Source organism: Dryobates pubescens, chromosome 20 (assembly GCF_014839835.1).
Source record: "Dryobates pubescens isolate bDryPub1 chromosome 20, bDryPub1.pri, whole genome shotgun sequence".
In the NCBI taxonomy this organism is placed as follows: Eukaryota; Metazoa; Chordata; class Aves; order Piciformes; family Picidae; genus Dryobates; species Dryobates pubescens.
The window spans coordinates 5108269-5134855 of NC_071631.1; the positions used below are offsets into that span (position 1 = coordinate 5108269).

General features: G+C 53.2%; 2 protein-coding genes across 2 annotated transcripts; both read right to left on the reverse strand.

The window, feature by feature from the left end:
- Nucleotides 1-332: 332 nt before the first annotated feature.
- GJA9 (gap junction protein alpha 9) lies at nt 333-2078 on the reverse strand. The gene has a single exon (XM_054170656.1). The coding sequence runs from the start codon at nt 2059-2061 to the stop codon at nt 502-504; it is 1560 nt and encodes a 519-aa protein (XP_054026631.1). The 5' UTR covers nt 2062-2078; the 3' UTR covers nt 333-501.
- A 13181-nt stretch (nt 2079-15259) lies between these two features.
- Nucleotides 15260-26340, reverse strand: TMEM200B (transmembrane protein 200B). Its single transcript, XM_054171046.1, has 2 exons — nt 26151-26340; nt 15260-17033 (listed from the first exon to the last, which is right to left on the reverse strand). Exon 2 carries the CDS (start codon nt 17008-17010, stop codon nt 15706-15708), a length of 1305 nt encoding a protein of 434 aa, XP_054027021.1. The 5' UTR covers nt 17011-17033; nt 26151-26340; the 3' UTR covers nt 15260-15705.
- Nucleotides 26341-26587: the final 247 nt, after the last annotated feature.

The following is a 26587-nucleotide window of genomic DNA, read 5'->3' on the forward strand; positions in this document are numbered from 1 at the left end:
TTCCCTCACTGCATTTACTGGTCTTTGGAAAATATATTTTTAGACTATATTTTGCCTTGTACTTTTATTCACTTTAAATAGTATCAGCTGTGGTTTTATGCCTGACATTTCCTAATATGTGGACTTTGACAAGCATGTTTTCCTTTTTAGCTGGAAAGGTTGTGTAGAAGTTTATATGCTGAGGTTTAAGCCACCCTTTCACAGAATCAGCCAGGTTGGAAGAGACCTCCAAGATCATCAAGTCCAACCCTAACCCTAAATAATCAACTAGACCATGGCACTAAATGTCTCATCCAGTCTTTTCTTCATCACAAAGGAAGCAAAGGGACTGTTTAAATGTTACTTAGCTAACAGTCACAGGGCTACACAACTTTTCTATCTATGTGAAACAGCTGGTTAAAGTCAAACCCTTCATCTGCTCTTATACATAATTCTTCTTTATGTTGCAGTGTTCAGTAATGATCCCAGCACTGCCAAGTGCAGTGGATGGGTTAGCTCACACTAGATCTGAAGATCAGTGGGGGCACGCCTGCTGCTGGCATTACTGGACAGTGATAGTCGCCTGGACAGGGAGAAAGGCTTTGGACTGTCACAGTTCCTACTTTGTTTGGATTCTGAGCTCACCTCCCCTGTAGAGTCAGGAGTATCTGGTCTAGAATATTTTACATCAATATTGTAAGGAGGTTGGGCTTTGTTTGCACTGAAACCACTTTGCCTTCTGCTGCTGCTCTTCGGAAGAGAATTTGTGGAGGCTCCTTCATTCTCAATCATTGCCGAGCAGTTCCAAGACGAACCCAGTCCATGTTGCCTTCTGAAACTGGCAGCAGGAAAAGCTGCCTCAGGTTGTAGTGAAGTTTGAGATGGCATTTCACCAAAGCTTCTCAAGCAGGTGCTTGAGGCTACGTCTGCATCCTGAGCAACGGCAAGGAAATGTTTCTTTTCAGCTTTTTTGTGCGCATCTTGCGCTTCGTTCCCGAGCTTGCCGAGCTTGCCTTCGTTATTCACCGTGCTGGCGTTTTGAGTCTGGTTATCTAAAGCGTTGGGAGCTGGCCCCTTCTTTGGCACTTTATTTTCCTGATTGTGATGGGTGTAATTGCTGCTCCTCTCTGTATGGTTATTTTGCACAGACTGAAACATGAGAGGAGAGGTTAGAACGGGGTGGACGGCAGCGTCACTTTGCTTTTCCGTGAAGAAAGTGTAACCACTAATGGCAGACGGGAGATTCTTCTGCGGGGCCGTGGATATTCCCAAGCAAGAGTGAGGGGCCACAGAGTACTTCTTAGATTTGTTTGCACAGAAATGCTCAGGATCGTCCTTGTTTCTATTTTGCCCACAGAGTCCTAGTTTAATCTTTCGAAACCCCAGGTGGATAATCTCCAGGATGTTTAAAAGCAGCGACACCGTCGCTATCGACTGCATGAATAAAATGAACACTGTCTTCTCGGTCGGTCTGGAGACGAAGCAGTCGACCGTGTTTGGACACGGGTCTCTCTGGCATTTGTAAAGGGGATCTAGATGAAAGCCATACAGAAGATACTGCCCAATCATGAACCCAACTTCCACTGCCGATCTGGTGAAAATATGTATCACGTAAGTGCAGAGCAAAGAGCCTCTCAGGGGGGCTTTGTTTAGCTTTCTTTGGTCCAGCTGCCGGAGTTCTCTCTCCAGCCTTTTCCGACTTTCAGTCATTTCTAATTCGGTGCTTTCGAGTTCTACTCTTACCTGAGCTTTCTTTTTTTGCCTTTCTTTTTCCAAGGCTCTTAATCTGTATAAGGCATGACCCATATATACCAAGGAAGGGGAAGACACAAATATGACTTGCAAGACCCAGTATCTTATGAGAGAGATGGGAAAGGCCTCATCATAGCACACATTTCTGCAACCAGGTTGTTCAGTATTGCATATAAATTCTGACTGCTCATCGTTCCAGACATCCTCAGTTGCCACTCCAAGGACAAGCATTCGAAATATGAAGAGGATAGTTAGCCAGATCTTTCCAATAATAGTGGAATGAATGTGGACCTCTTCTAAAATGCCTCCAAGGAAATTCCAGTCTCCCATGGTTATTCTGCCATGTTAACACTATAATGCATGAGAGAACAAAGTATCAAACATTGTAAAAGCTGTAGTCTTTCCTTAAAGGATTACCAAAACAAAAAAAAGGGACACTGGGAAAAATTGTTGTATCTCACCTTGTAACCACAGCAACATGACCCACTGCTCATATATACTCCAGGTACTTTTCCCTCACATCTGCACGATGGAGAGGTGCATCATCCACCTGTGTCTAATTTACCAGTAAAAGGCATCCTGATAAACACATCACTATGAGCTGCTAGGCACTCTCAGTCTACAGAAATTAGTGGAAACTAAGGTGACTTACTTGTAGTAGGATTTTAAGAGCATTATGTGGTCCATTTGCCCCATCACCCAATAGCAGTGTGATCATGGTATGTTCATATTTAGGACACAGACAGGGATATTTCCTGGTCCTCCTTTTCAGATGTTCTGAGCCCCATGTTGCAGCTGAAGTTACAGTAATGTCCAGTCACTGTTTCTCAGGCAAATTGGATACACGAAGGAACAGCAGAGAATCACAGACTGGCTCTAAAAACTGAGTATTTGATTATTACTGGTTTTATTTTTAGGATAAAGGCGGTTTGACACAACATTTTCCATTCAGATGGGGTTAGTTTTCACCCTGTGAAACAGGATTGTTAAGAAATCACACAGAAGTTGCAGCCTTACAGCTGCAGTACCAATGACTACAGGAGAAACTTTATCTTAAAGCAGACTAAACACGAACAAGCTGGCATACAAAGGCAAGTCAGACATTTTAAAAGAGAAGGGAATGAAAAACAAATGGCAAGTTAGCAATGAAACATACCTTCCTTTACAAAACTGGGTCAAAGTGAAGATCTGCAGTGTCCCAACCCCTTCCATCTTCCATCTGTGTGAATAAACTTCACATTATTAGCAGTTTATTTCTCTGCAGCAGCAAGCAATGGAGCGCAGGCTTTGCACATTGAATTTATTTTTTGCCAGGGATAGAGGGAGGAGAAAAATCAATCTGCTGTTCAGTTTGCTACTGCTCCAAGCATAATTTCACTATGACCAGTAAAAGAATATCATTTTTAAAAGCTGGGGAGTGAAAAATCTGCATCTCTTAACTTCCTTCAGGTTATCTTTGCCTTTTGCCTTTCCAGCACATCCCAGGTTTTTAGAGCAATCTCAGCCTCAGAGAAGTAGAATAGAAGAAAACTGTTGGCCTAAGCTTACATATCTCAGTAGCAGCAAACACTTGGCTTGACTGCAAAAGCAAAGGTGGTAAATACACCTAGCAAATACTACAGTTGCAAATGTTTACAGACAGCCTGTTCTCCTGGAGCAGTTTAGCACAAATCACAACTTGTAACCTGAGGGAACACACAAAATGTATTTAAAGAGAGCTTGAAATCTCCTTGAATATCTTGGGAGTCAATCAGACTGCTGCAGACCATTTGGGGGACTGATGTGAGGCCAGGGAGCACCCTTTCAAACACTCTAAACTTCAGGAAATGCTTGCAAAAACTGGTGAGGAGAGGGGAGGGAAAGAGGCCTCCCTTTAGAAAATTCATTGTTTTGTGTACAAGATTGTCTTGAATCCAGCATGAGCAGTGCAAAGGCCACTGGGCACGCCTGGTATTAATGTGTAACTCCTCCACCCAGATCAATATGAATTAAAAAGTATAGCTAGCACTATAATGTTAGATGATTCTCTTCAGTGCCCTGTAAAAGTCTATCACTGATCCAAGCATCCTGAAGAGGATGGATAAATTCCCTTTGGTGGGGAGGCTAAAATGCTAATCATCCTTTTTCAATGTTGATGCTGAGGCTCAGTCAATAGGTCACGTCCGATTTCAGAGTTAAATAACAGCTCGTCTGGAAGTATTCGATCATTCTGGTGAGCTCGCAGCCCACAGCCCAGCAGCTCTATTAAGTACTTCAAGCAGGTTTCTAAACACACATCTCTTCCACTGAGTACTTAAAGTAGCTTTCTAAACATTTTTCTGCTGTTGGTGAAAAAAATTCTAGGTCCTTTGAAGGGGACCACAGACACCCCCTCCCCCTGCCCCCCAACCATGCCTCCTGCAAAGATGTTGAAGCTCTGTTTGAAAATCATCAGGGGTTCAGTGAGACTGAACTATGGTGGCTGAGGATCTGCTTGTCCTGAAAATGTTAAGATGAACATGTCATGATCTGCAGATAATGTTCTGAGATGCATTATTTCATTTCAAATGGTATTTCAGGCAAATGACAACAACTTGGGAGGGGAAATTAGTTTGAGCTCCTGTGATAATGCCATGCTGCTCTATTCCTTAATCCAGACTCTGCTCTGGTAGGACCTCACCTGGAGACCTCAACACAGGAAGGACATGGATTTGATGGAGTGGGTCCAAAAGAGAGCCATGAAGATGACTGGGGGGCTGGAGCACCTCTCCTCTGAGGACAAGCTGAAGGATCTGGGGTTGTTCAGCCCGGAGAAGGCTCCAGGGAGATGCAATAGTAGCCTTCCAGTACCTGAAATGAGAGAAGGGGAGATATAGACTGGATGTGAGGAACAAGTTCTGCACCATGAGGGTGGTGGAACACTGGAACAGGTTGCCCAGGGAAGTCATTGAGGCCCCATCCTTGGAGATATTCAAGGTCAGGCTCAACAGAGCTCTGACAGCCTGATCTAGTAGAGGATGTCCCTGCTCAGTGCAGTGGGGATTGGACTAGGTGGTGTTTGGAGGTCTATTCCAACCCAAATCATTCTGTGGCTAGGATTCTGGGTTGCAGATGCGACTCTCTACACAAACTGTCATAGCAGCATTCAATGTTTAGTAACTGAACAGTTAGTGATGCTTGCCTTTCTTCCTGGCCTAGAAGCTACCTCATTGGCTTTTCATCCATGGTGGCTTTGCTGCAAAACATCCCCCAAACTTCAATGTCTATATTGCAGTTTGTTAGCTCAGGGCTAGCCATGGAAATCATTCAGTTGTGGAAATACTCTGAAAACCAAGACCTTTTCATCCCTACTCATCAATAATGTGCACTTCATGTGTACAATTGATTTTTATTTTCTACTGTATTTGCCTAACTCCCAGTTGCCAGCTAGATAACTAGAGGCACAAACAGCAGCAGTGTGTCCGAAAGGCTTTCAGGGTAACGTGGATGCACTCCCAGTTTTCCCAGCAGTGAAGTTAGGATCACAAGTGACGAACTGCAAGAGTGAGGAATGTGGGGAACCCTCGACTGGCTGTGAGAGACAAGTTCTGCACCATGAGGGTGGTGGAACACTGGAACAGGCTGTGCAGGGAGGTAGCTGAGGCCACACCCCTGGAGATATTCAAGGTCAGGCTCGACAAGGCCCTGAGCAGCCTGATCTAGTGGAGGATGTCCCTGCTGACCACAGGGGTGTTGGACTGGGTAACCTTTGAAGGTCTCTTCCAACCCAAACTATTCTATTATCATTCTATTATCATTGTCTTTAGAATCACTAAAACCCTTTTTTTTTAATGTGTTCCAAGAGGAAGATCTCTTGCAGATAGGCAACCACTTTCAAAAGCCCCCACTTCTCTTTCCCCACCTTTTATCTCATCCTCATTTGGAGCTGACAGCCCAAACCGGGGACTTTCCCCTGCAGGAAATGACACAGGAAATGCCCCTTGGTAGCTGTCATGGCTGCCCTCTATGCCTCGGTAGCTGTCATGGCTGCCGTTTGCGCCTTGGCAGATGTCACGGCTGTCGTTTGTGCCTCGGTAGCTGTCATGGCTGCCGTTTGCGCCTTGGCAGATGTCACGGCTGTCGTTTGTGCCTCGGTAGCTGTCATGGCTGCCGTTTGCGCCTTGGCAGATGTCATGGCTGCCTTTTAGCCTCGGTAGCTGTCATGGCTGCCGTTTGCGCCTTGGCAGATGTCATGGCTGCCTTTTAGCCTCGGTAGCTGTCATGGCTGCCGTTTGCGCCTTGGCAGATGTCATGGCTGCCTTTTAGCCTCGGTAGCGGTCATGGCTGCCGTTTATGCCTCGGTAGATGTCATGGCGGCCTCCTGTGCCTCGGTAGATGCCATAGCATCTGCCTGCGCCTCGCTAGGTATCATCACGACCGCCTGTGCCTCGGTAGGTGTCATGGCAGCTGTTTGTGCCTCGGTAGGTAAGTTTCTGCCAGCTGCCCCTTGGTGTTTTCTAGCTGCCATTAAATCCCAAAGCCCCTGGAATCGTGTTTAAGGTGTCTGAATGCCATCAGGGCAGGCTTAGGCAGCATTCACACTAACTGATTAATAGTCTTTGTTCAGTTTCCTAGTTTTCCACTTACTGGCGTTCAGGATTTTTCAGTTCAGGGTTGATTTTTGCCTTTTTTGGGGGGGTGGGGGTGGGTTTTGTTTGCTTGGTTGGTTTCTTTTGTAAGTCATGGGTTGGGTTTTTTTTTCCTTCTTCCCCTCAGTGCTAGTTAAAGCTAAACACATTATCCATAGACCAGAGCATATATCCTGCTACCAGTGAATTAAAAACCCTTTAGACAACCCTTCCTAGGTTTGGAACAGTGTTTGGAGAGACTGAAGAAGGAGGTACCTTAGGAGGTGTTGCTGGTTGTGATGGAGTCAAACCTTGTGGAAGAAGCCCCCACCCCTCTTCCACACCGGCTCCAAGCTGTGGGCTTTGTCTGGCTTTGTGACCACCTCGCTGGAAGGAAATACCAAGATTAGTGGTTGCATCTTTAAGCTGAGCTCACGGAGCACTGGGGCCAGCTCCAGCAGGGCAGGGATGACCAGAAAACATCTTTTGTGGGGCTGGATGCTCTTCCTTCCACAGCATCAGGCCTGAGCTCCTGCTGGTGCTCGCTGAGCTGCATGGAAACGCTCTGATCATGGCCAGATTTCTCCTTCCAGTATTTCCATGGGGAGAAAAAAAAAAAGCCAAGCGTTGTAAAGTCTGTCCAGACACTTGTGAACACTTTAGTACACTTGGAATGTGTGATTTATTTTCTTTGTATAAATATAGTGTGGCACATTGGTAGCTAAGGGCATGGAGTGCTTTGCTGCTGCTCCTCAGTTGAGGATGGGGAGAAAAAGGCAATCAAATCTTCTCTGCTAGTTTGAATTGGAATAACGTTTCAGAAGTCACTGCACTGAGCTCAGGCAGCAACCATTCGCTGTTCAGCTGCAGAACCAGCCTTGGAACTACACTGGAGCTGTTGGAGCCTCTCCCATTCAGGTGCAATTTTAATCAAGCTGTCAGTATTGATTAGAGACTGCTGAAAATGCTGGAGCTGCTGGAGGTTTGCTTTGTTGGAGCCTTGTTGGCTGTGGGTCCTTCCCAGCCTCCAGCCCTCCCATGCTGGTTGCTGCTTCTCAGGCTGCTCTGGGCATGTGGTCCTCTCCTGCGATGCTCTGGGTACAGAGCATCCTCCTTGGGGAATCTGAGGAGTCCAAGCCTCCACAGCTGCAGTTCAGAGATTCCTGCTGATGCCTGAGCAGTTCTTTCCTTCCTTACTCTGTGTGGCACAGAGCCTCCAACACCTCTGTGTCCCTGCTGTCCTCAACTTAGCCGAGTAATGCTCACCTTCAATGCCTGTTGTGCTGAGCACCCCTCTGGCACAGTCCCTTTTCTGGGAATTGAGCCTTTTTTTTTTTGCCACTCAGCCCTTCCTTCTCACCCTGTAGCAGCTCCTGGAGGAGTCAGTGAGTGCTCTGGGTTGTTAAGAGGCTTTCTGAGCTTCACCAGAGGAATCCAGTGTGAAGTTGAGTCTGTTCACAACACCAACAAGCACTTGGCCATCAGGAGGATTTAGTGGAATTGGGTGTGAGGCTGAAGCTTGGCCCTGGGTGCCCTGTGGGTGTCCTGGGTACAGTGAGCAGGACAAAACACCCCGAGCAGGGGTTTTCTAGGGCAAGAAACTTGCTGGCACAAGAGAGCTGGTTCTCCTGTCCAAAAGGATGTGCTCACAGTGGCTGCAGACATCTCTTTTTAAGGAGCCACAGGCAACAATAACCCAGAGCTTATTCTTCCCCTGGACTCTGGGTGGCTGTTTCCAAGTTGTTCATTCTCATACTTCCCCTTTCTAAGTCCTTGCTTCTCCCTGAGTACTTTAAAGAAATCATTGCCTCTTCATGGTGATAGCACTGCCCAGAGCTTGGTGCAGACAAGCTCATCCCTTGCACTGAGCCTCAGCTCACCACTGCTGTCACCCCTCTGGGTGACCCCACAGTGGGAGTTCCAGCCCTGCTGACCCTCCCCAGCTGACATGGCCACTGACCTCCAGGAGCTGGCCAGGAGCAGCAACAGCCTGAGGAGAAGATGAGTTACAAGCATCAGCAGCTTCAGGTCTAGAGGAAAAGGTTACAAGCTCTGCCAGAGGAAGTTTGGGCTGGATGTCAGGAAAGATTTCTTCACTGAAGGAGTTCTCAACCCTTGGCATGGTCTGCCCAGGGCAGTGGTGGAGTCACCATCCTTGGGGGTGTTCAAGCACTGTGTGGACCTGGTGCTTAGGGACATGGTTTAGTGTTGACCCTTCAGTGCTGGGTCTAGGGTTGGACTGGATGATCTTTGAGGTCTCTTCCAACCAGCTCCATTCTCTGATTTTCCCCATCCTCAGGGCCATGGTGGGGCTGCTGCATCCCTTCCACCTCTGCTGGCTTTGCCACTCCTTGGCTCCTGGCGTTGCTGTGTCATTTCTAGGGACAAACCAACTAAGGAAGGTCTATTTATATGAATGTTCCCAGCTCTTCCCACTCCACCAATTCACCCAGAGCACGCCTTGATTGTGTAAGATACATTATATGGAAGCTATTTATATATGAATGAATGTTTTTATAGAGAGGAAGGCAAGGAGCTCCTGTTCTCCTCCTCCATTAGACTGGGACGAGGACTGCGCTTGCCAATCACTGACCCAGCAGAGATCTGTGAGCAGTGGACTGACCACGTTCTGCTTCTCATGAACTGTGGTTGGCTGAGCTTGCTCATTTCACAACTCACCTGGAAAGGTCCTGGTGTCCCAGCCTCAGAGATGAAACTTGTAAAAAACAATAAAGAATTTAGTTGAGACTGTGAAGGAGCTTTGTAAAGTTATTTCTAGGGCAGTTGTGAACTGTCCAGGGCAAGGCAGTCACACCTCTTCATTCTCAAAAACACAGCAGCCTTGAAAAGGGGCAGAGCTTTCTCCATGGACCAGGGATGGGAGCTGTTCTTTTGGACTTTCATAGTGAAACAAAGGGAAAGCTGCTGGAGCATTTAGCCAGACCTCAGTGTTGGGTATTGCATTTTCCAAATACATTTTCAAACAAAACTCTTTCCCCACCCTTGCAGCTTTTTTCCCCCATCTCACCTTCCTCCAGGTCTCTGTTCCCAGCCTGGCTTCATGGAAATGGGCTTTCTCCAAGCCAGACCCAAGGGTATCCCCAGCAGAGCTGGTGCTGGCTGTGCCACCGTATGCTGTGACTGCTGGAGCTCTTCCTGACTCTGCCACTCTTGGTGGCTTCAGAGGCTTTAAACAGCTCCCAGTGAGTGGGGCCACAGCAGCCAGAAAGGGCCAAAAGGGAGCCCCAGAGCCCATGGGGAGGGACTGTTTACAAGGGTTGGTAGCACTAAGACAAGGGGCAATGGTTTTAAACCAAAGCAGGGTAAGCTTAGGTTGGACATCAAAAGGAAGCTCTTTACCATCAGGGTAGTGAAATATTAGAACAGGTTGCTCAGGGAGGTGGTGGAGACTCCACCCCTGGAGACATTCAAAGTTGGGTTTGATGGAGTCAAGGCAACCTGATCTAGCTGGGGATTTCTCTGCTTACTGCAGGGGCGTTGGGCTAGACGACCTTCGAGGGTCCCTTCCAATACAGTGTGATTCTCTGTTCTCCCTAAAGCATCATCCCTTGGTATCAAATCTCCCTTTGAGTTCCTGAGTTTGAAGTGAGCTCAGATGAGGGTTTCTGCTCCCCACCTGCTGCCCAACCCCAAGTGAATGCTACTGGAGCAGGGCAGAGAGCTAACCCAGCTCTTTTCAGTTGTTTTTTTTGGTCCCATCTAATTTTTTTTCTGGCTGCAGCAGCTTCAGCAGGGACAGAAATAGCCAAGAGAAAGCTGAGGGAGCACCTTGGCCCCTGGCCTGAAAGGACACAAGCCAGTTGGCCCGGTTAGGGCAGCAGGGGACTGGGAATGGGATGGGAAGCGCATCATCATGGGAAGGGGCTGGCTGCAGTTCCACCATCCCACCCCCCAGTTTCCCCAGCAGAAGGGAAGGGGAAGGGTTACACAGCACAAGTCTAGACTCACACGGTAAAAGCAACACCAATTCACGGGGCTGCAGAGGGGAGCTGCTGCCTCCTGCTGTCACCCTGCCCTCGGGTGCTGCCTTTCAAGCAGCTCCAAGTACTAAATCTCAGTCCTGTGAAGCAAAAATCCCACAAGGAGCCAGAGAGCTCAGCCCTGGATGGCTGGGAAAGAGCCACAGCTGGAGCTGCTTTTCCCTACCACATCCCAGCCACAGGATTTACCGCCGGCGGTGCGCAGAGGGACAGAGCTGGGACCAGGAGCGTGGGATGTCACAGCCCCGGGCTCCTGCCTGTGGCCAACCCCATCAGGGTCACACCAAAAGACACTTTAAATAAATATAAAAATAAAGGAAGCCTGTCCCAGGGAGCTGGGGCTTGTCGAGCTGCCAGGTCCTTCAGATGAAGCTCTGCTGTGCTGAGCCACAAACTGCAGCCCCAAAGACAGTGTTTTGGGGGCCAAGCAGCTGAGAAATGGCTTCATTGCTCTGCTCAGCTGCACTATGGGGTGTCAGCCACCTCCTACTCAGCAACCAGGGGCCAAGGCATCACTTTCTGAATGATTTAATGTCACCCAAGGAGCATCTACAAAGATGCTGAGGGGCCTGGACCATTTCTGTGAGAAGGAAAGGCTGAAGAGCCTGGAGGATAGCAGCCCCAGAGGGGATCTAGCAATGATCAGCAAGAGCTGAAGGGTGGAGGGCAAGAGGCTGGGGCCAGGCTCTTGTCAGTGGTGCCCTGTGACAGGACAAAGGGCAATGGGCACAAACTGGAACTCAGAAGGTTTCACTTGTAACTTAAGGAGAAACTGGCGTGACGGTGCTGGAGCCCTGGCGCAGGTTGCCCAGAGAGGTTGTGGAGTCTCCTTCTCTAGATGGATTCCAAACCCACCTGGACATTTTGATCCTGGGCAAGCTGCTGTGGGTGACCCTGCTTTGCAGGGGGGTTGAACTGGATGAGCTCCAGAAGTCCCTTCCAACCCCCCCCACGGCAGGATTCTGTGACCTCCAAGCCCTGCCTGGCTCCAGTGAGCTGCCCCACAGCAGAGGTGGCTCCCAGCCCATTCCCAGAGCTCCCAGCTCTTCATCAGCTCTGCTCGCTGGTGATAGAGGGAAGCACCATGTTCTGGGGTATGCAGACTCCAGCAGTGTGTCCCGGCAGAAACCCCACCAGCCCTAGGAGCCCTGCACCAGGGCAGCCTGCAGTGAGGGGAGATGAGCTGATGCCTATCCCCACCGCCTGGCGCCCTCCCCTGGGGGGTCGCAGCCCATCGAGGCCAGACACAAGCCTGGTCACTCATGGTCTACCCAAGCAAGCCAGGATGCCTTGCTGGGCAGGATCATTGCCATGGCAGACACAAGGACACCCACAGCAAAGGGACGTGAGCCCCACCTCTAATGCCCAGGGGACATCTGTCTGCAGCTTATTCCCCATGGGGACAAGCACAGGGACAGCAAACACCAGCCACTGATGCTCACCAGGAGCCTTTGCTCTGCCACCAAGCCCTGAGGCCATCAACCAGCAGATCACCAAAACTGGAAAGGCTTTTCCTTAAAGACCCCTCCCTTAGAGCCTCCCTGGGGCTGAGTGTCCCAAGCACAAGATGCCTTCACCCCATTCCCCCCTCACAGCCAGAGCAGGAGGGGGCTCAGCTCTCATCCTTCCTGTTACTCCCTGTGCCTCAGTTTCCCCCCTCCCCACACTGCACCCTGCCAAGCCTGGAGCCTTGCAGCTTTTTTGCCTGGCTACAAGCAAGGGAAAATATTAGGTAAACAAACACCATGGCAATCTGGAGAGATGCAAATAAAGAAAGAATAAAACCCAAACCCTTTGTCCCAACTCCAGCAGAAGGCAGCAGCAGCCTGCAGGGTCCCAGGGGGCCAAGACCAGGCTCCCGAGTGGCTCCATGCCAGCTCCAGCCCCTAAATTCCACACCAAAGGCAAAAGCTCTGTCTCAGAGGTCCCATCCTTTGGGAAAGAGACACAAAAGCCATTTCCCTTCATCACCATCCCTGGTCCTTCCTCAGGTCTCCACCCCAGACCCTGACCCAAGACTGGGAAGAGGAGAACATTCTCATTCCAACATCAGCTTGTTCCAGCTTGGGTTATTTTTAGGTTGTTCCTCTCATGTCAGGGGCTTGGGCAGAGCCAGTCATGTTCCAGGAGTATCAGCCCCAAGGCCAGGGCTACTCTCAGGGTCCCAAGGGGAATGGAATGGGTGCAGGGGCCAGGCAAGGAGTGGGGCTGGCTACATCACTTCTGGATAGAAGAGCACAGGGTGGGGTCTGGGATAAACAGGGCTGGAAGCAAAGAATGTCTAAGGGATATGAAGATGCTGTGGGGACAGGAGCATCTCTGTGAAGAGAAAAGGCTGAAAGATCTGTGGGACACAGAGGCTGGTGCAGGTTCCAGAGCTGGCTGGGTCCCCAGGGATGTTGGGATGTTCCTGCTCTGCTCGCTGTTCTGCCTCCATAGGGCTAAACCTTGAAGACATAAGCTTCCCCCTGCTCCCCCCAACACCAATGTCCTACCAAGCTGCTCAAGGTGAGAGTTTTCCTGGGTAGTGATGGATTCCCAGAACCCAGTTAACACACCAGACACACCACATTATCCCTGTATCCTTTCCTTCCCCTGGTTTGTTCCCTGTTCTCCGCTGTGGGCTCCAGCCACAGCCCAGCACTCAGCTGCCAGGACATAGCATGGATCCTGATAACAGCTGATGTGGGACTCTGTTTAGGGAGCTCAGCTCAAACCATCCCACTCAGAACCAGTTCCAGGAGGACCATTTCCACCTCGCTCAGCCCATTTCTGCAGCAGGAGAAGCATGCAGAGCCAGTGAGCCTCTGCAGGACACCTCAAACCCCACAGAAGTCAGAAAATAAAGCAAAAGAAATATTAAGCAATAACCTCTGAGCCCAGCCCAACTCCAGCCCTGTTCTGTTTCCTTTAGGTGTTGGGAAGCACCAAGATGTGCATCTTTGGCTCAGTGCTGGCTCATTAATGCAAAGAGGCACTCCTCTGATTTCCTTATTTTGAACTAAAGCACCCAACAGCAGCACCTTCCACACCTCACCAGAAGGTCACAAGGCTTGAGAGCCCCAGGGAGTACATCCACACCCCATCACCCTCCATCAGCCCCACTTAAGGCTCCTCATCTCCACACACAAGGTTCCTCATGCATCACAACAGCCCCAAGCTCAGCCCCAGCACTTCATCATCCCAGTACCTTGGGAAGGAGATTCACAGCAGAGAGCTCTCACCCGAGTTCCTTCCATGTCTGTACCACAAGCACATACCAAAGGCAGAGTCCTCTCCTTCCCAGGGACTTTAAATCTTGAAGGACCCACAGGGCAGGCAGAGCCTGTAGCTTCCCTTGCTGTGGGAACAGGAGGAGGAAGAGCTACAGCTTGGTGGACTCAATGGGTTGAGCAGCATCAGGTGTGGGGTTGGAGCAACCATCCCCCAGCTGCAGCTGATCTGTCCAAGCGTGGCTGCAGCTGTTGGGCTCTGAGACTGGGGTCTGAATGCCTTGCAAAGGGGATCTGCTGCGTTTTGGTGTGGCTGCTCCAATCCTCTCTCTATCACCACTTTTTTGTTCCTTGGGGGATGTTTCTCTGGGCTAGCTCTGACTGTCCCATTTTTGCTGCATGGTTTTTAGCTCTGGCTCCATGTAGGTGGTCAGAGGTGGTTCACAACCTCTACTGGGGACAGACATGTCCCAGCAGTGAGCTTGGAGCCCCATCCACACTGCCTGGGGTGGCCTGGGCAATGGGAGGATACAGGGGCTGGAGGAGGATGCTGGAGTGGGTGCATGGTCCACTCAGGAGATGTTTCAAGCAGATTCTCCTCTTATCCCTCATGGTCTGCCACACTGGGTTCCAGCTGCTTCTGGAGGTCAGGCTGAGCCTCAACCAGAAGATTAAGGGGAAAAACTAAAGCAAAAGCTCCCACCCCCAAAGCAGCTCCCAGTGGCATTTTGGGTTCCAATTCCTTGCTGCTGGTTTCAGAATTGTGGCCCAGGGCCTGGCCTCAGCTCTGGCTGCAGCTGGTTAAGTTATTTTGGGCTAAAAACAAGCTCCTGGCACATCCCCTGGGATGCTGCTGCGGGGCAGCCCCTGCTGCTGACTTTCTGCTGTTGCTGTTTATTGCATTGAACCTGTGCCTGAAGAATTGTGAGATTCACCAGCCCAGTACAGAGCTGAGCCAAGGGCTGGGATCACTCCCAGCCAATCCTCAGGGACACTCCCAGAGTGCCAGTCCCAGCCCCATCTCTGCTTCCAGTCTCCTGGGCTACAGGAGAGCTGGGGAGGGACTTTCTACAAGGGTTTGTAGTGACAGGATGAGAGACAATGGCTTTGAGCTGGAAGAGGGGAGTTGAGACTGGAAATTAGGAAGAAATTCTTTACAGTGAGGGTGGGGAGACATTGGAACAGGTTGCCCAGGGATGTTCCCTCCCTGGAGGTGTTCAAGGCGAGGATGGATGATGCCTTGAGCAGCCTGGGCTGGCGGAAAGTCTCTCTGCAGCCTCATCCCTGTTCTGCATCCAAAGGGGACCAAAGAACCACGGTGGGACCTAATGGGGCAAAAACAGCCCCGTGCTCACCCTGACCTCTCTACCCCATCACATCCTCCCACTACCCTCATGCTCTTGTGACCCACATCCTTCACCCCACCAGAAACCAGCACAAATAAACCCCAACCTGCAGATGGATTTTGGGACCCACCACATCCCGTTGAATCCATTTGTAGCCCACAGGTGCCTGGAGGCAGGAAGGTGGGTAGCAGCACCTCGCTTGCTGCCTGCATCTCCCATGGGCACCTTCCCTGTCCCTACTCTGCAAAAAACCAAAACAAAACCAAACAAAACCCAAACCTTGAGCTCCTCAACCTTCTCCTGATACTATCCAGCAGTTCTAGAGCTGCCCACCCGAAGCATCCCAGAGGGAAGAGGCCAAGGCGAGGCAGGACCGCATGGCATTGAGATAATATTTAATAGCCCCCTGGGGCTGACGTGCTCTGGTCAAGCAAACTTCCCGGTGGGTTGAGGCTGGACAAGGGGACAGCACCCCCAAAAACATCCTCCCACCCCATCCCCGCTGAAATAAAGTGCTGCAGGGGCTGGTGGGGCTTCACCTGCCCCTATGTCCCCATCCCACAGTTTGTGTTGGGTCCCAAGGCGAGGGCTCCTCTGGAGAAGACACCGAGGATGAGGGCTTGTAAGGCCAAGGGCATCTACCAGGAAGCCATCGAGAGACAGCCAGAAGAGGACATCCCACCCTCGGTGAGTCCTTCTCCCGGAGCAGTGGGTCAGGACCTCCCACTTGGCATCTGTTTAAAACCACCATCCCCAAACCCCTCCAGGATGTGGGTGCTGGGGGCAGGATGGGGAACTGTGATGTCATGGTCCCCAGGGTGTCGGGACGTCAGACCTGTGAGCCCTGCTCCATCCCCACTGTCCAGGAGCTGGGTCGGGGCTCGCCCCGGCTCGGGGGCTGGCAGGGCTCCAGCAGCTGGTCCGAGGACTCGCCAGTGCTTTCCAGTTTGGTGTAACCCACCAGGCTGACCTGGTCCAGACGGGGCCAGCTCCGGTTCTTACGGTCCTTGATGGGGGCCACCAGCAGCACCCCTGGCCGCCCGAGGTCCAGGGACTTGGAGTGTCCTGGGGTGTGGAGCTGTGCATCGAGGCTGAGCTCTGCCATCGCCAGTTCCGCGCTGGGGCAGCTGCCATCCATGTTGATGACGACGTGGCCGCCACCGCCACGGTCCTGGCCACGGGGCACCTTGCTGCTGCTGGTGGAGAGTGGAGCCTGGGAGAGCTGTGGAGCTTCAGGCAGGGGCTGGGTGGCGTCCCCCTCCGCTGCCGCACCAGCCCCTCGCGCTGCCGCGTCCAGCAAGCAGTTATTGAGCTTGATGACAGGCAAGGCCAAGGCGCCCACGGCCGAGGACACCAAGGACTCGGCTCCAGCGTGGCAGGAGAGGCCAAGGTTGGCCTCTGCGGAGGTGCCGGAGCGGAGGCTGAGGAGGGAGGCCACGGGGGATGCTGCTGGGTGCCGGAGGCACTCGGCCGTGGCCTGCAGCCTGTTTGGGCCATAGCAGTCAGACCACTTGCTGCTAGGGCTGCGGCAGGGCTGGCAGGAGAGATCCACCTGGTAGCAGCCCTCCACGCACTCGGCGTTGGCCCTGGGGACGGGCTGGCCCTCCTCAGGCTGGCAGTGCCCATCCCCAGGGACGGCCCCCTCGGGGAGCCCCCCTGCCATGGCGTAGAGCCCCTTCTGCATCAGCCGGCGGGTCTCCATGTCCCTGTTCTCGTAGAGCATGGTGTTGGCGCAGATGAAGATGAAGAGCCCGATGCCCATGATCACAGGGCCGATCAGCTTCAGCTTCTCGCTGTGAGGCACCTGGCTCCTCGCCGGGGCCACCTCCCGCCTCACGTCCCCCGAGGTGCTGCTGTTCCCCGTGCTGGCCCCGCTCACCCCAGCTCCCCGGTGGGGCCAGTAGCCCACCACAGCGATGGTCATGCCCACCAGGACCACCGAGATGCCCACCATGACGAAGGCTCCCGAGGGCGAGCGCATGCGGAGCTGCCCCTTCACCTGGACCTCCGGAGGGGACTTGCGCCGCAGCCGACGCCGCCGGCGCCGCGGTGGGGCTGGGGGCGCCGCTGCCTTGGGGCCCCCTGCCTCTGGCTCCCGCGTGGGCCCATTGGCTTTGGTGCTCTCAGCTGTCATCGTCTCTGGCTCGGCTGCTCTTCCTGCAGGGTGGGGAGGAGAAAGAGGTGGAGAGACATCACTGGAACGTGGGGAGCACAGGGATCCAGGAGCAAAAGGATGCTGGGACTACAGGGATGTTAGGAGCATGGGAACCAGATGGGAACATGGGAATGCCGGCAGGATGAGGAGCAGATGGATACTGGGAGCATAGGCATGCTGGGAACATGGGGAGCATAAAGACATCAGGAGCATGAAGACTACAGGAATACTGGGACAAAGGGTTGCCAAGAGCATGAGAAGCAAGCAGACTCTGAGAGCACAGAGGGACTGGGAACATGGGAGGCACAGGGACACTGAGAGCAGTGGGATGCCAAGAACATGGGGAGCATGAGGATGTCAGGAGCACAAAGATCACAGGGACACTGGAAGCATGGGGATGCCAGTCACATGGAAGACATAGGGATACCAGGAGCATGGGGATGCTGGGAGCACAGAGGACACAGAATCCATGGGCTGCACCATGTCAGGGACCATGTCAGTGCAGCTTTGCTCTCCTTCCTCCCAGCCCACTGTCCTTTCTCCCCACTCAAGTGGTGGAAGGGCCATGGAACTGCCTCTGCACTGCCAAAACCTCAGCACTCTTACCCCTAACCCCCCTGAGCAAGGCAGCGAGGATGGAAGGGACACAACTGCCCCATGGGCATGGAGATATCATTGGCACCAGGGGCCCAAATGACCTGTCCTAGGTCACCAAGTTCCACCCCATCTCCAAAAAGTGGCAGCAGCCAGCTCACCTTGACTGCAGGGAGGGAAGGGGCTCTTTATTTGCCCACCAGGGAAACTGAGGCATGGCTGCACGTGCACCCCCAAACCAAGGGTTTGACAAAGCCCTGTGAGCGATGCAGCTCCTCACTTTGCTCTGTTCACTTTCCAAAATGTGACCTAAAACCCCAAACCATCCTCCTTGAGCTGCCCACCAGCCTGTGCCTGAGCAAGCACCAACACAGCACCCACCTGAGATTTAAGCTGAAAGAGGCATTTTCCCCAACCTGCTGCTACCTCCTGCTTCAGGGGGAAGCCAACCCCCTGGGTGCATCTGCATGCTCCTGCCCTCTCACACACCAAGATCTCCACACCTAGGGATCTTGGGGGCCTTGCAGAGGACATGAGATTTCCTTCTATTCAGCAACTTGTTTCCCAGAGGGGCAAGGAGGTGTGAAAGTTGCTGCCAAAACCAGCTGGTGACGAGTCCAGCAAGGAAGCATCAGCTGGGCTGGCACCGGTTTGCAGGGGGTAAGTGGTGCCCTGTGATACAGCAAAGCTAAAACATGCTCTGAGCACAGCCCAGACAAAAAAACACCTTTAAAATAAAATCAATACTTCCTGCTGGCAGGAATTGTGTCCCCACAGCCTGGCTGCTCCGTGCCCAGTGATGGTTGGCACCGTGAGCTGTGGCTTTGCAACCAGGGCAGGACGGTGTGTCTGTGCCCTCGGCTGCATCTCCTGACACTGCCAGCATGGGAACGCTGCCCAGGCTGTTCCCAAACCAGGGACGTGCCACTGGGGAGAGCAGGGACTGCTGCAGGGTGGCCCCCAGCCAAGGGCTGCTGTGGAAGGGGCTGCAAAGTCCCTGCAGCTTCAATGGCCAAAGGAAAGCATTCAGACAGCAGGGTGGCATCGGTAGGATGAGGAAATGGCCTCAAGCTGCAGCAGGAGAGGTTTAGGCTGGACATGAGGAACAATTTCTTTCCCAAGAGTGGTCAGGCACTGGAACAGGCTGCCCAGGAAAGTGGTAGAGTGAATGTTCCTGGAGGTCTTCAAGGGATGTGTAGACACGGCACTGCAGGGCCTGGGTTTAGTGGGCATGGTGGTGCTGGGTTGATGGTTGGATCTGATGATCTGAGAGGGCTTTTCCAACTGAAACAATTCCATGGTTCGATGGTATTCAGCAATGAAAGGCCAGAAAGCAAACCCAAGGAGAAACACCCTGGTAGGAGGAGGTTGACCACTCTGATTTTACTCCCTGAGATGAATAAAGCACCCAGAGCCAACAACCAGCACCACCAATGGCAGAAACAGAAGATACTATGGGCTGGGCTTTGCTTTGCTTTGCTTTTGTTAATTTCTCCCTAGTCTTAATCATCTTTAGGTGTTATTAGCATCAGAGGGAAGGAATTAAAGCTCTGAGTTGCAGGATGACAGCGTGTTCCTGGCACAAGGCTGTCAAGCTGTGACAATTTGAATAAGGGAGATTTAAAGGGAAAAAATAAAGTCCCAAACAAACCAGCCCAACCCACGGCCCACTGCTGAGTGGGATGTTCAACCTTCCTGCCAAACCAGCTGATAAATCCTGCACTGCAATGGGGGAAACACAACAAACCCAGTGCAGGGCTCGCCCTGAGTGGGAAAATGAGTCCTTAAATATTTTGGTATTGAAGGCAAACAACCGGGCACTGAACAAAGCCTGGGGGTCTTTTGCTTCCAAATGCCCTGATTTAGGTTCTGTTCCAGCTCTCTCCAGTGACCAGCTTTGATTCAGCCTCTCTTCATTTTATAGCAAACCCTCTAAGCACCCTGCTGGCTACTTAGGGATTAAAAGAGGGCTCCCTAAACCGCAAGAGAGGAGCAAGGGATTTTTGATGCTGACTGGAAAGGGAGAACTTGAACCCCACCCAGGGGTTCCAGCCCCTAGAGTCATGCCGAACACACACACACCAACCATCTCCTGGATTTGGACCCAAACCTCCTTAAACCCAGTTCTGTCTCTATCAGTCCAGTTCTGCCTCCTTAAACCCAGTTCTGCCTCTTTAAGCCCAATTTCTTTACCCCCGCTAAGCCTCATGGAGCCAAAGCCAGCACCTAGGGGTATCCCAAATATCCCTCCAGGTCCCACCCAGGGATTGGGTTGAGTCCAGGTGATGTTCACCTTGGCTCTACCACACTGCTGTACCCAGCCTGAGTACTGGACACAGAGTTAAACTGGGGGAACTGGGCTGCTTCAAAAAAGGGTGCAGCAGACCAGAGGCTGCCCACCCACCTCATATCCACAGGATCCACATCCAGACCTCCTTCCCCTCTCCAATCCCTTTCCCTGGGTGCAGGGATGGAGATCCCAGGCAGGAGGGCCAGGCAGGTGCCAGGAACCCACTTTAGGGCAGGGAATTCCCTTCACCCCTCACAGGTCCTCTGACACCATTCCTGCCCCGGCGCCTTCCTCCTTATGCCCCCAGCGCCCGATCCCTGCCTGCTCCTGAAGTTGGAGCATTCGATTGCTCATCGCTGGGGTTGGTTGTTCCCAGAGTTCAAACCCATTATTTTTATTAATAGCATCCCCAAGGTTATATAAGCTCTTTTTGAAAAAAAAAAAATAAAAAAATAAAAGACCAGAAAAAAATAAACCCAGGAGCTGCCATCCAGCGCCGCCGCTCGCAGCCACCGGCGAGCACAGGCAGTCACCCGAGGCTGGACCCAGCTCAGCTGGAGGACAGGGCTGGGGGTGCTGCCAGGGCAAGGGGCAGCCCGGACCCTTGGTGAGGGCAAGCAGCAGCCCAGGGCTCCTGGACACCTCCTTCCAGCCCTAGAGCAGCCACGGTTCACAGAACGCCTCCAGTGTTGAGGTTTTGATTCCCAGTGGAGAGGAACAACAGGACAAGAGTTAAAGGATGGGGGCCAAGAGGATGGGGCCAGACTCTTGTCAGCGGTGCCCAGACAGGACAAGGGGCAATGGGCACAAACTGGAACCCAGGAGGTTCCATCTGAAGGGGAGGATAAACTTCTTTGGCATGAGGGTGCTGGAGCCCTGGAGCAGGCTGCCCAGAGAGGTTGTGGAGTCTCCTTGTCTGGAGAGATTCCAACCTTGCCCCTGGCCATTGTGGTCCTGGGCAAGCTGCTGTGGGTAACCCTAGTTTCACAGCGGGGTTGGACTGGATGGTCTCCAGGGGTTCCTTTCCAATCCCACCATGCTGGGATTCTGTGATTCCATGGTTCTGTGAAACTGATAGCAGGATGGAAAGGGACAAGGAGCTGCTCTGCTGCCAGGCTCAGAGTTAAGCCTCCAATCCCTTTCATTAAAATAAACACAAATATTTCTCTAATCCCCCTATCACAAGGACATGTTGCTGGCACCACCTTCCCACCCCAATCCTCTTCTGCCTCTTTCACAAACAGAACACCCCAAAATCTGACACTACACCCCAACACATCTCAGAACAGTGCAGCTGGATGGGAGGTAAAGGGGAGTTTGAGAAGGGTCCCTCTTGCAGATGGGTTCCCTTATCCCCTTGGTGCCTTGGGGATGCTCTGACCTTGCCATGCCCACACTGCCAGCTTGATGTGCAGCACACCACAGGCTATCAAAATGCAGATTTGCTCCCAAAACCTCCCCTCAGGCAAAGGATGAGGGACTGTGATCGTGTCTGGCAGTGCCACATCAGGGCAGTGCCACAACACATGCCACTAGCAGCCAGCCAGCTCTGTGATGTCCTGGAGAGCTGCAACACCATCCTATTCCAAAGGGCCAAGTGCAGGCAACACTTGGGGGCACCTGCCACCTCCCACCTTTGCAGGTTTATCAGGTTTGATCCCCTTCACCCATTATCCCACCCATTAGGTGAGGAAAAAGTTCTTCACTGAGCGAGTCATTCGTCATTGGAATGGGCTGCCCAGGGAGGTGGTGGAGTCGCCGTCCCTGGAGGTGTTCAAGGGGAGATTGGACGTGGCGCTTGGTGCTATGATCTAGTTGTGAGGTCTGTTGGAACAGGTTGGACTTGATGATCCTTGGGGTCTCTTCCAACCTTAGTTACTGTGATACTGTGATACTGTGATCCTTCCAGGAGTGTGCCCAGATCACACCTGGAAAGGGCTTTGGTGCAGGACAGACTCCACCAGGGACCTAAAGCCCAGCATCTCCCCAGGGAAAGAGCTTCCACTGCTGTCCTGTCCTGCTCCAGCTGTATGGCACAATCCCATCCTGCATCCCATCCCCTGGGTCACATCTGCAGAGCATCACCCCAGGGAGGTGGCACTGGGAGCAGCCCAGGTGTAACCAACACTCAGGAAATGCTTGGCAAACAGAAGCACATTTCCCCATTCCCCCCCCAATCACTATGACTTTAAAGCTGCTCTCCTAATCTTGGGGAAAGAAAGCTCAGTTTGGTGCCACATCAGCCAGGGTGATGTGTGAGCCCACACACCCCCCAAAGCACCAAGGCACAGAACAGCTTCCTCCACTTCATCTAATGCCCCAAGGTTGTCTGTGATGACGAAGTCAGTGATGCCAAAGCCTGCGGTGGCTGAGCCCCCCCAAAAACCCCAATCCACAGAGAAGGGGGGACCCAGCAGCCAGGACTTTAGTGGTATGAGGATGCTCTGAGCTGTGCCACAAGAGCCCTCCTGGCTTCCCACCCACCTGAAGGCAGGGAGAAGGGTAGTGACAGTCTGCACTGCGCTCTGATGATTAAAAATAACTCCCTGCTTCAGCCTAACCTCCACTGCCGCCCCCACTACGGGGCTGGGAGGGGACTGTGTGGAGCAGGATCGGTCCCAGTGCGGGGGCACCCCTCATCTTGGATGCTCGGGGTGGCTTGAGGCCTCTGTGGTGCCTCCTCCTTTCCTATTTGTCTCAGTTCACTTCGAATTCCTCCCCCTTGGCTGCACATTAAAGATGTCCAGAGAGAAGTAACAAGATAAAAAGCCACCAGGCATCTTTCTGGGTCTCTCCAAGCAGGAGAAAACCCTCTCACCATTCCAACACCCCCCAGCAGCTTCCAGTTTGAAGCCTCCTCCAGGCTCAGTCCTGAGGGGTAAAAGCCTCCCCACTGTGACCCTGGCACAAGCGTGTTCCCAGCATGGTGACAAAATCTGTCTCTCCAGCTTCAGCTTTCACGGGGGACACACGTTAATCAATCAGAGTTAATTAAGTTCCCTCATAGAAGCTTCCACATAACCCAGTAATGCTAATTATGGGAAGGATTATCCCCCCTCCCAGCAGCAATCATCTTCTGGTCCTGGGCTGAGGGTCTCACACCTGATTTTAACTGGGCTTGTAGTGCAGAAGACCCCAGGTGTGACCTTCTTCTGCCCATTGCCCAAAGGTGATGGCTCATATGTCTGAACATCCCTTCTTCCTCTCTCCACACCAGTGAAGACTTCAGTCTGGCCAAGAAAAGGACAGGGGGGATGAGATGTTCACTTCCAATCACCTCCACTGCTCAGGGAGACATCCACGCTCCACATGGATGGAGCTGGCCAAGCGTGGATCCACACTCGGCCAAGCTGTGGAGAAGAATCATGAAGTAACAGAATCACAGAATGGTTTGGGTGGGAAGGAGCCTTTAAAGGTTATCTTTTCCAACCTCCCAGCAGTCAGCAGGGACATCTGCAACTAGAGCAGGTTGCTCAGAGCCGCAAACAACCTGACCTGGAACAGTTCCAGGGATGGGGGATCTCCTGCCTCTCTGGGCAGCCTGGGCCAGGAAAACCCTGAGAGTAAAAAAACCTCTTTCTTTCTCTCCAGTCTGAGTCTCCCTCTTTTAGCTCAAACCATCACCCCTTGTCCTGTCACAACAGGGCCTGCTTAAAAGTCTGTCCCCATCTTTCTGATTGTCCTCCTGCAGTCCTGAAACGCCACCAGAAGGTCTCCCTGGAGCCTTCTCTTCTCCAGGCTGAAGAACACCGAGTTGCATTCTGCTGGATTCCCATCTTATGGAATCACAGAATCATGTAGGTTGCAAAAGACCTTTGAGATCATTCCATCCAACCATAAGCTGCCAGGTCACCAATTGAACCATGTCTCTCAGGTCACACATCCCAGACAGCAGCCAGGAGCCAGCAGGGCCACCACTGTCACTTGCAATACAATCCAGAACAGCAGGCTACAAGCAAAGATGGTGCTGGGGTGGGCTGAGGACACAGATGGGCCTGTCCCTTTGCTTTCCACTCCCTGCTTGATGAGCTCCTCCAGAAGGTCCTGATGGGCAAATGATCTCCAGCAGTGCCCGGGAGTGAGGAGAACCTTCAGTGCCCCCCAGCAGCTCCTTTCACCTTGACTTCTCCAAAGTTCTCCCAGCTCCCAAAACAGGGCCATCCTCTAAAGTCCTCTTGCCCCTCAGGCAAAGAAAGTGCATGGAAACATCCAACCGACTGCTAATTACTGGCGCTTGCTTTACCCAGATTTGCTCTGCTAATTAGACTAATCTCCACGGCTGGGAAATGAGCTGCAGTCACCCAGAGCCACGAGCAGACCACGCAAGCCAGCTGGATGCTTAACTCGTGTCAGACCCCTGCCTGGGGATCCTCATTCCCGACTGCTCCTGCTCCCGCTCCCCAACAGGCCATTGTTTAAGCAGACAATAGAACCACCACCGAGTTGTGAGTTCCTCCTCGGCGCTGATGCTGAAACCAGGACATCTGCATTGCTCAACTTTGTCTGATAGGAACCAGATGCAAATAATTAATAAATCCAAATTCAAGCTAATGCAGGCATCTAAATTTAAACAGAGAGCGGGTTTCTAATGGCAGCTTTCTGCTGCCTCGGAGGAGGAGGAGGAGTGGGGAGCTCAGGGGGATTTCCTGGGAGAATTCCTGCCTCCTGGAAGCAATGCAGGGTGCCAGGGTACCCGGGGATGTGGGCTGCAGGCAGGCACCATGCAAATCCTCGTGGCCAAGAGAGAGGGAGGGAGGGACAAAACCAATCCATAAACTGGGATTTCCAGGGAATTGGGACCAAACTGTGAAAAAACCCTGCCAGTGAGGAGTGGGGAGGGAGCTGCCAAGTCCTCCCTGCTCCCAGACATGGCACAAGTGATCCAGCGGGTGACAAACCCATCTCGTCCCACCCCAGGGACACACATCCCACTCTGCTGCAAGCTCTGAAGTTCCCAGCCATATTCCCAGCTGGGATTACTCTCACCTCTAGCATTTTAAACCTCCCATCTCCCCTCTTTCCCCTGCAAACCCCACAATTCCATGCCCAGGATCAAAATCCACCTGGAAGTGTGCCAGGAGCTCGCTGTAGTTATTCCCTGCTCCACAGAGCAAAGCTGTGCCCCTTATGCCAAAAACTCTTCCAATCCCAAACTCCAGGAGCTACTGGGATAATTTCCATCCTCTTCCCCTCTCTCGAGGCTCTACACCAAACCCTGCACAGTGAAAAGCTCCTCACTCTGCCAAGGGACTAGAAAGCTGCAAGAAGTGCTGGGATTTCGGCCCCACAGTGGGGTGCTGCCCAGCTCCCCGATCCTTGCCATGCGAGGGTGCTTGTGTGTGCCCACCTGTGGGCTTGCACACGAGTGTGAGCACACATCTGTGCACATCTGTGCACCCCTGCATGTCGGTGCCTGCACGTCAGACTGTGTGGGCTGCATGTGTGTGTCCATGGCTGTGTGCCCGGGTGCCTGTGTCTGTGACTGTCCCTGTGTGTTCTGGGTGTCTGTGGGAGCCTGTTTGTGCCTGCAGGTGCCCTGTGCCCGTGGGTGCCAGTGTTCATGGATGCCTGGTATCTGTGGGTGCCCTGTGTCCGCAGGTGCCCACTGTCCATGTGTGCCCCTTGCCTATGCCTGTGTTCATGGGTGCCCTATGCCTGTAGCTGCCCTGTGTCCATGGGGTGCTCACACCAGCGGTTGCCCAATGCCTTTGTGCACCTTGTGCCCGTGGGTGCCCATGTCTATGGGTGTCTCATGCCCGTGGGAGCCCCACGCCTGGTAGTGGCTGGTGCCTGTGAGTGCTCATGTCTGTGGGTGCCAGTGCCTATGCGTGCCCATGCCTGTGGGTGTCCGTGGGTGCTCTGTCTCCATAGGTGCCCTGTGCCTGTGGGTGCCCTGTACCCATGGGTGCTCCGTGCCCCTGTATGCTTCGTGTCTGAGTGTCTGGTGTTTGTGGGTACCCTGTGTCTATGGATGCCAGTGTCCGTGGGTGCTCTATGCCCGTGGGTGTCTGTCTCTGTGGGTGCCCGTGCCTGTGGGTGCTCCGTTGCCCGTGGGTGCCCCCCAGTGTGGGGTTGGTGTGCCCGGGGCTGATCTCAGCGCGCCCGACGGGTGCCGTATTCTTAAGTCCGTGTGTCCGTATGTCCGTGTGCCTGTGTCGATCACCACCCGCCGATTCCTCTCTCCCCTTCCCCCTGTTCTCCCCTTCAAACTACCCTCCCCCTGCCCCGCACTCACCGGGGGGCTCCGAGTCGTGCTCCTCCCGCCGCGACCGGGACCGGGACCAGGACCGGAGCCGGTGCCAGTGCCCCGGGGGCGGCGGGCGCTGGGCTCCGCCGCCGCGGCCGGGGCCATGGAGCTGCAGGAGGCAGCGGGATCCGGCTCCCCGCTCCCAGCTTCCCGCTCGCCGCCGCCGGGACGTCTGGAGCTCGGGGCGGGGGGCGGCGGGTTCCGCCCGGCCCCGGTTCTCCGCCCCGCCCGGCCCCGGCCGCGGCCCCGCGGGAGGGCGGAGCGCCGGGATGGCGGGGAGAGGGGAGGGGGTGGGGGTACAGAGACACGGGGTCCCCCCCTGCCCCTCCCCGGAGGTGCGGGCTCCGCTTCCCGGCCGTGGGAAAGTTGCGATCGCTCCGCGGGGCTCGGTGAGGTTTTCCCGGCCGGGAGCGGGGCTGGAGCCG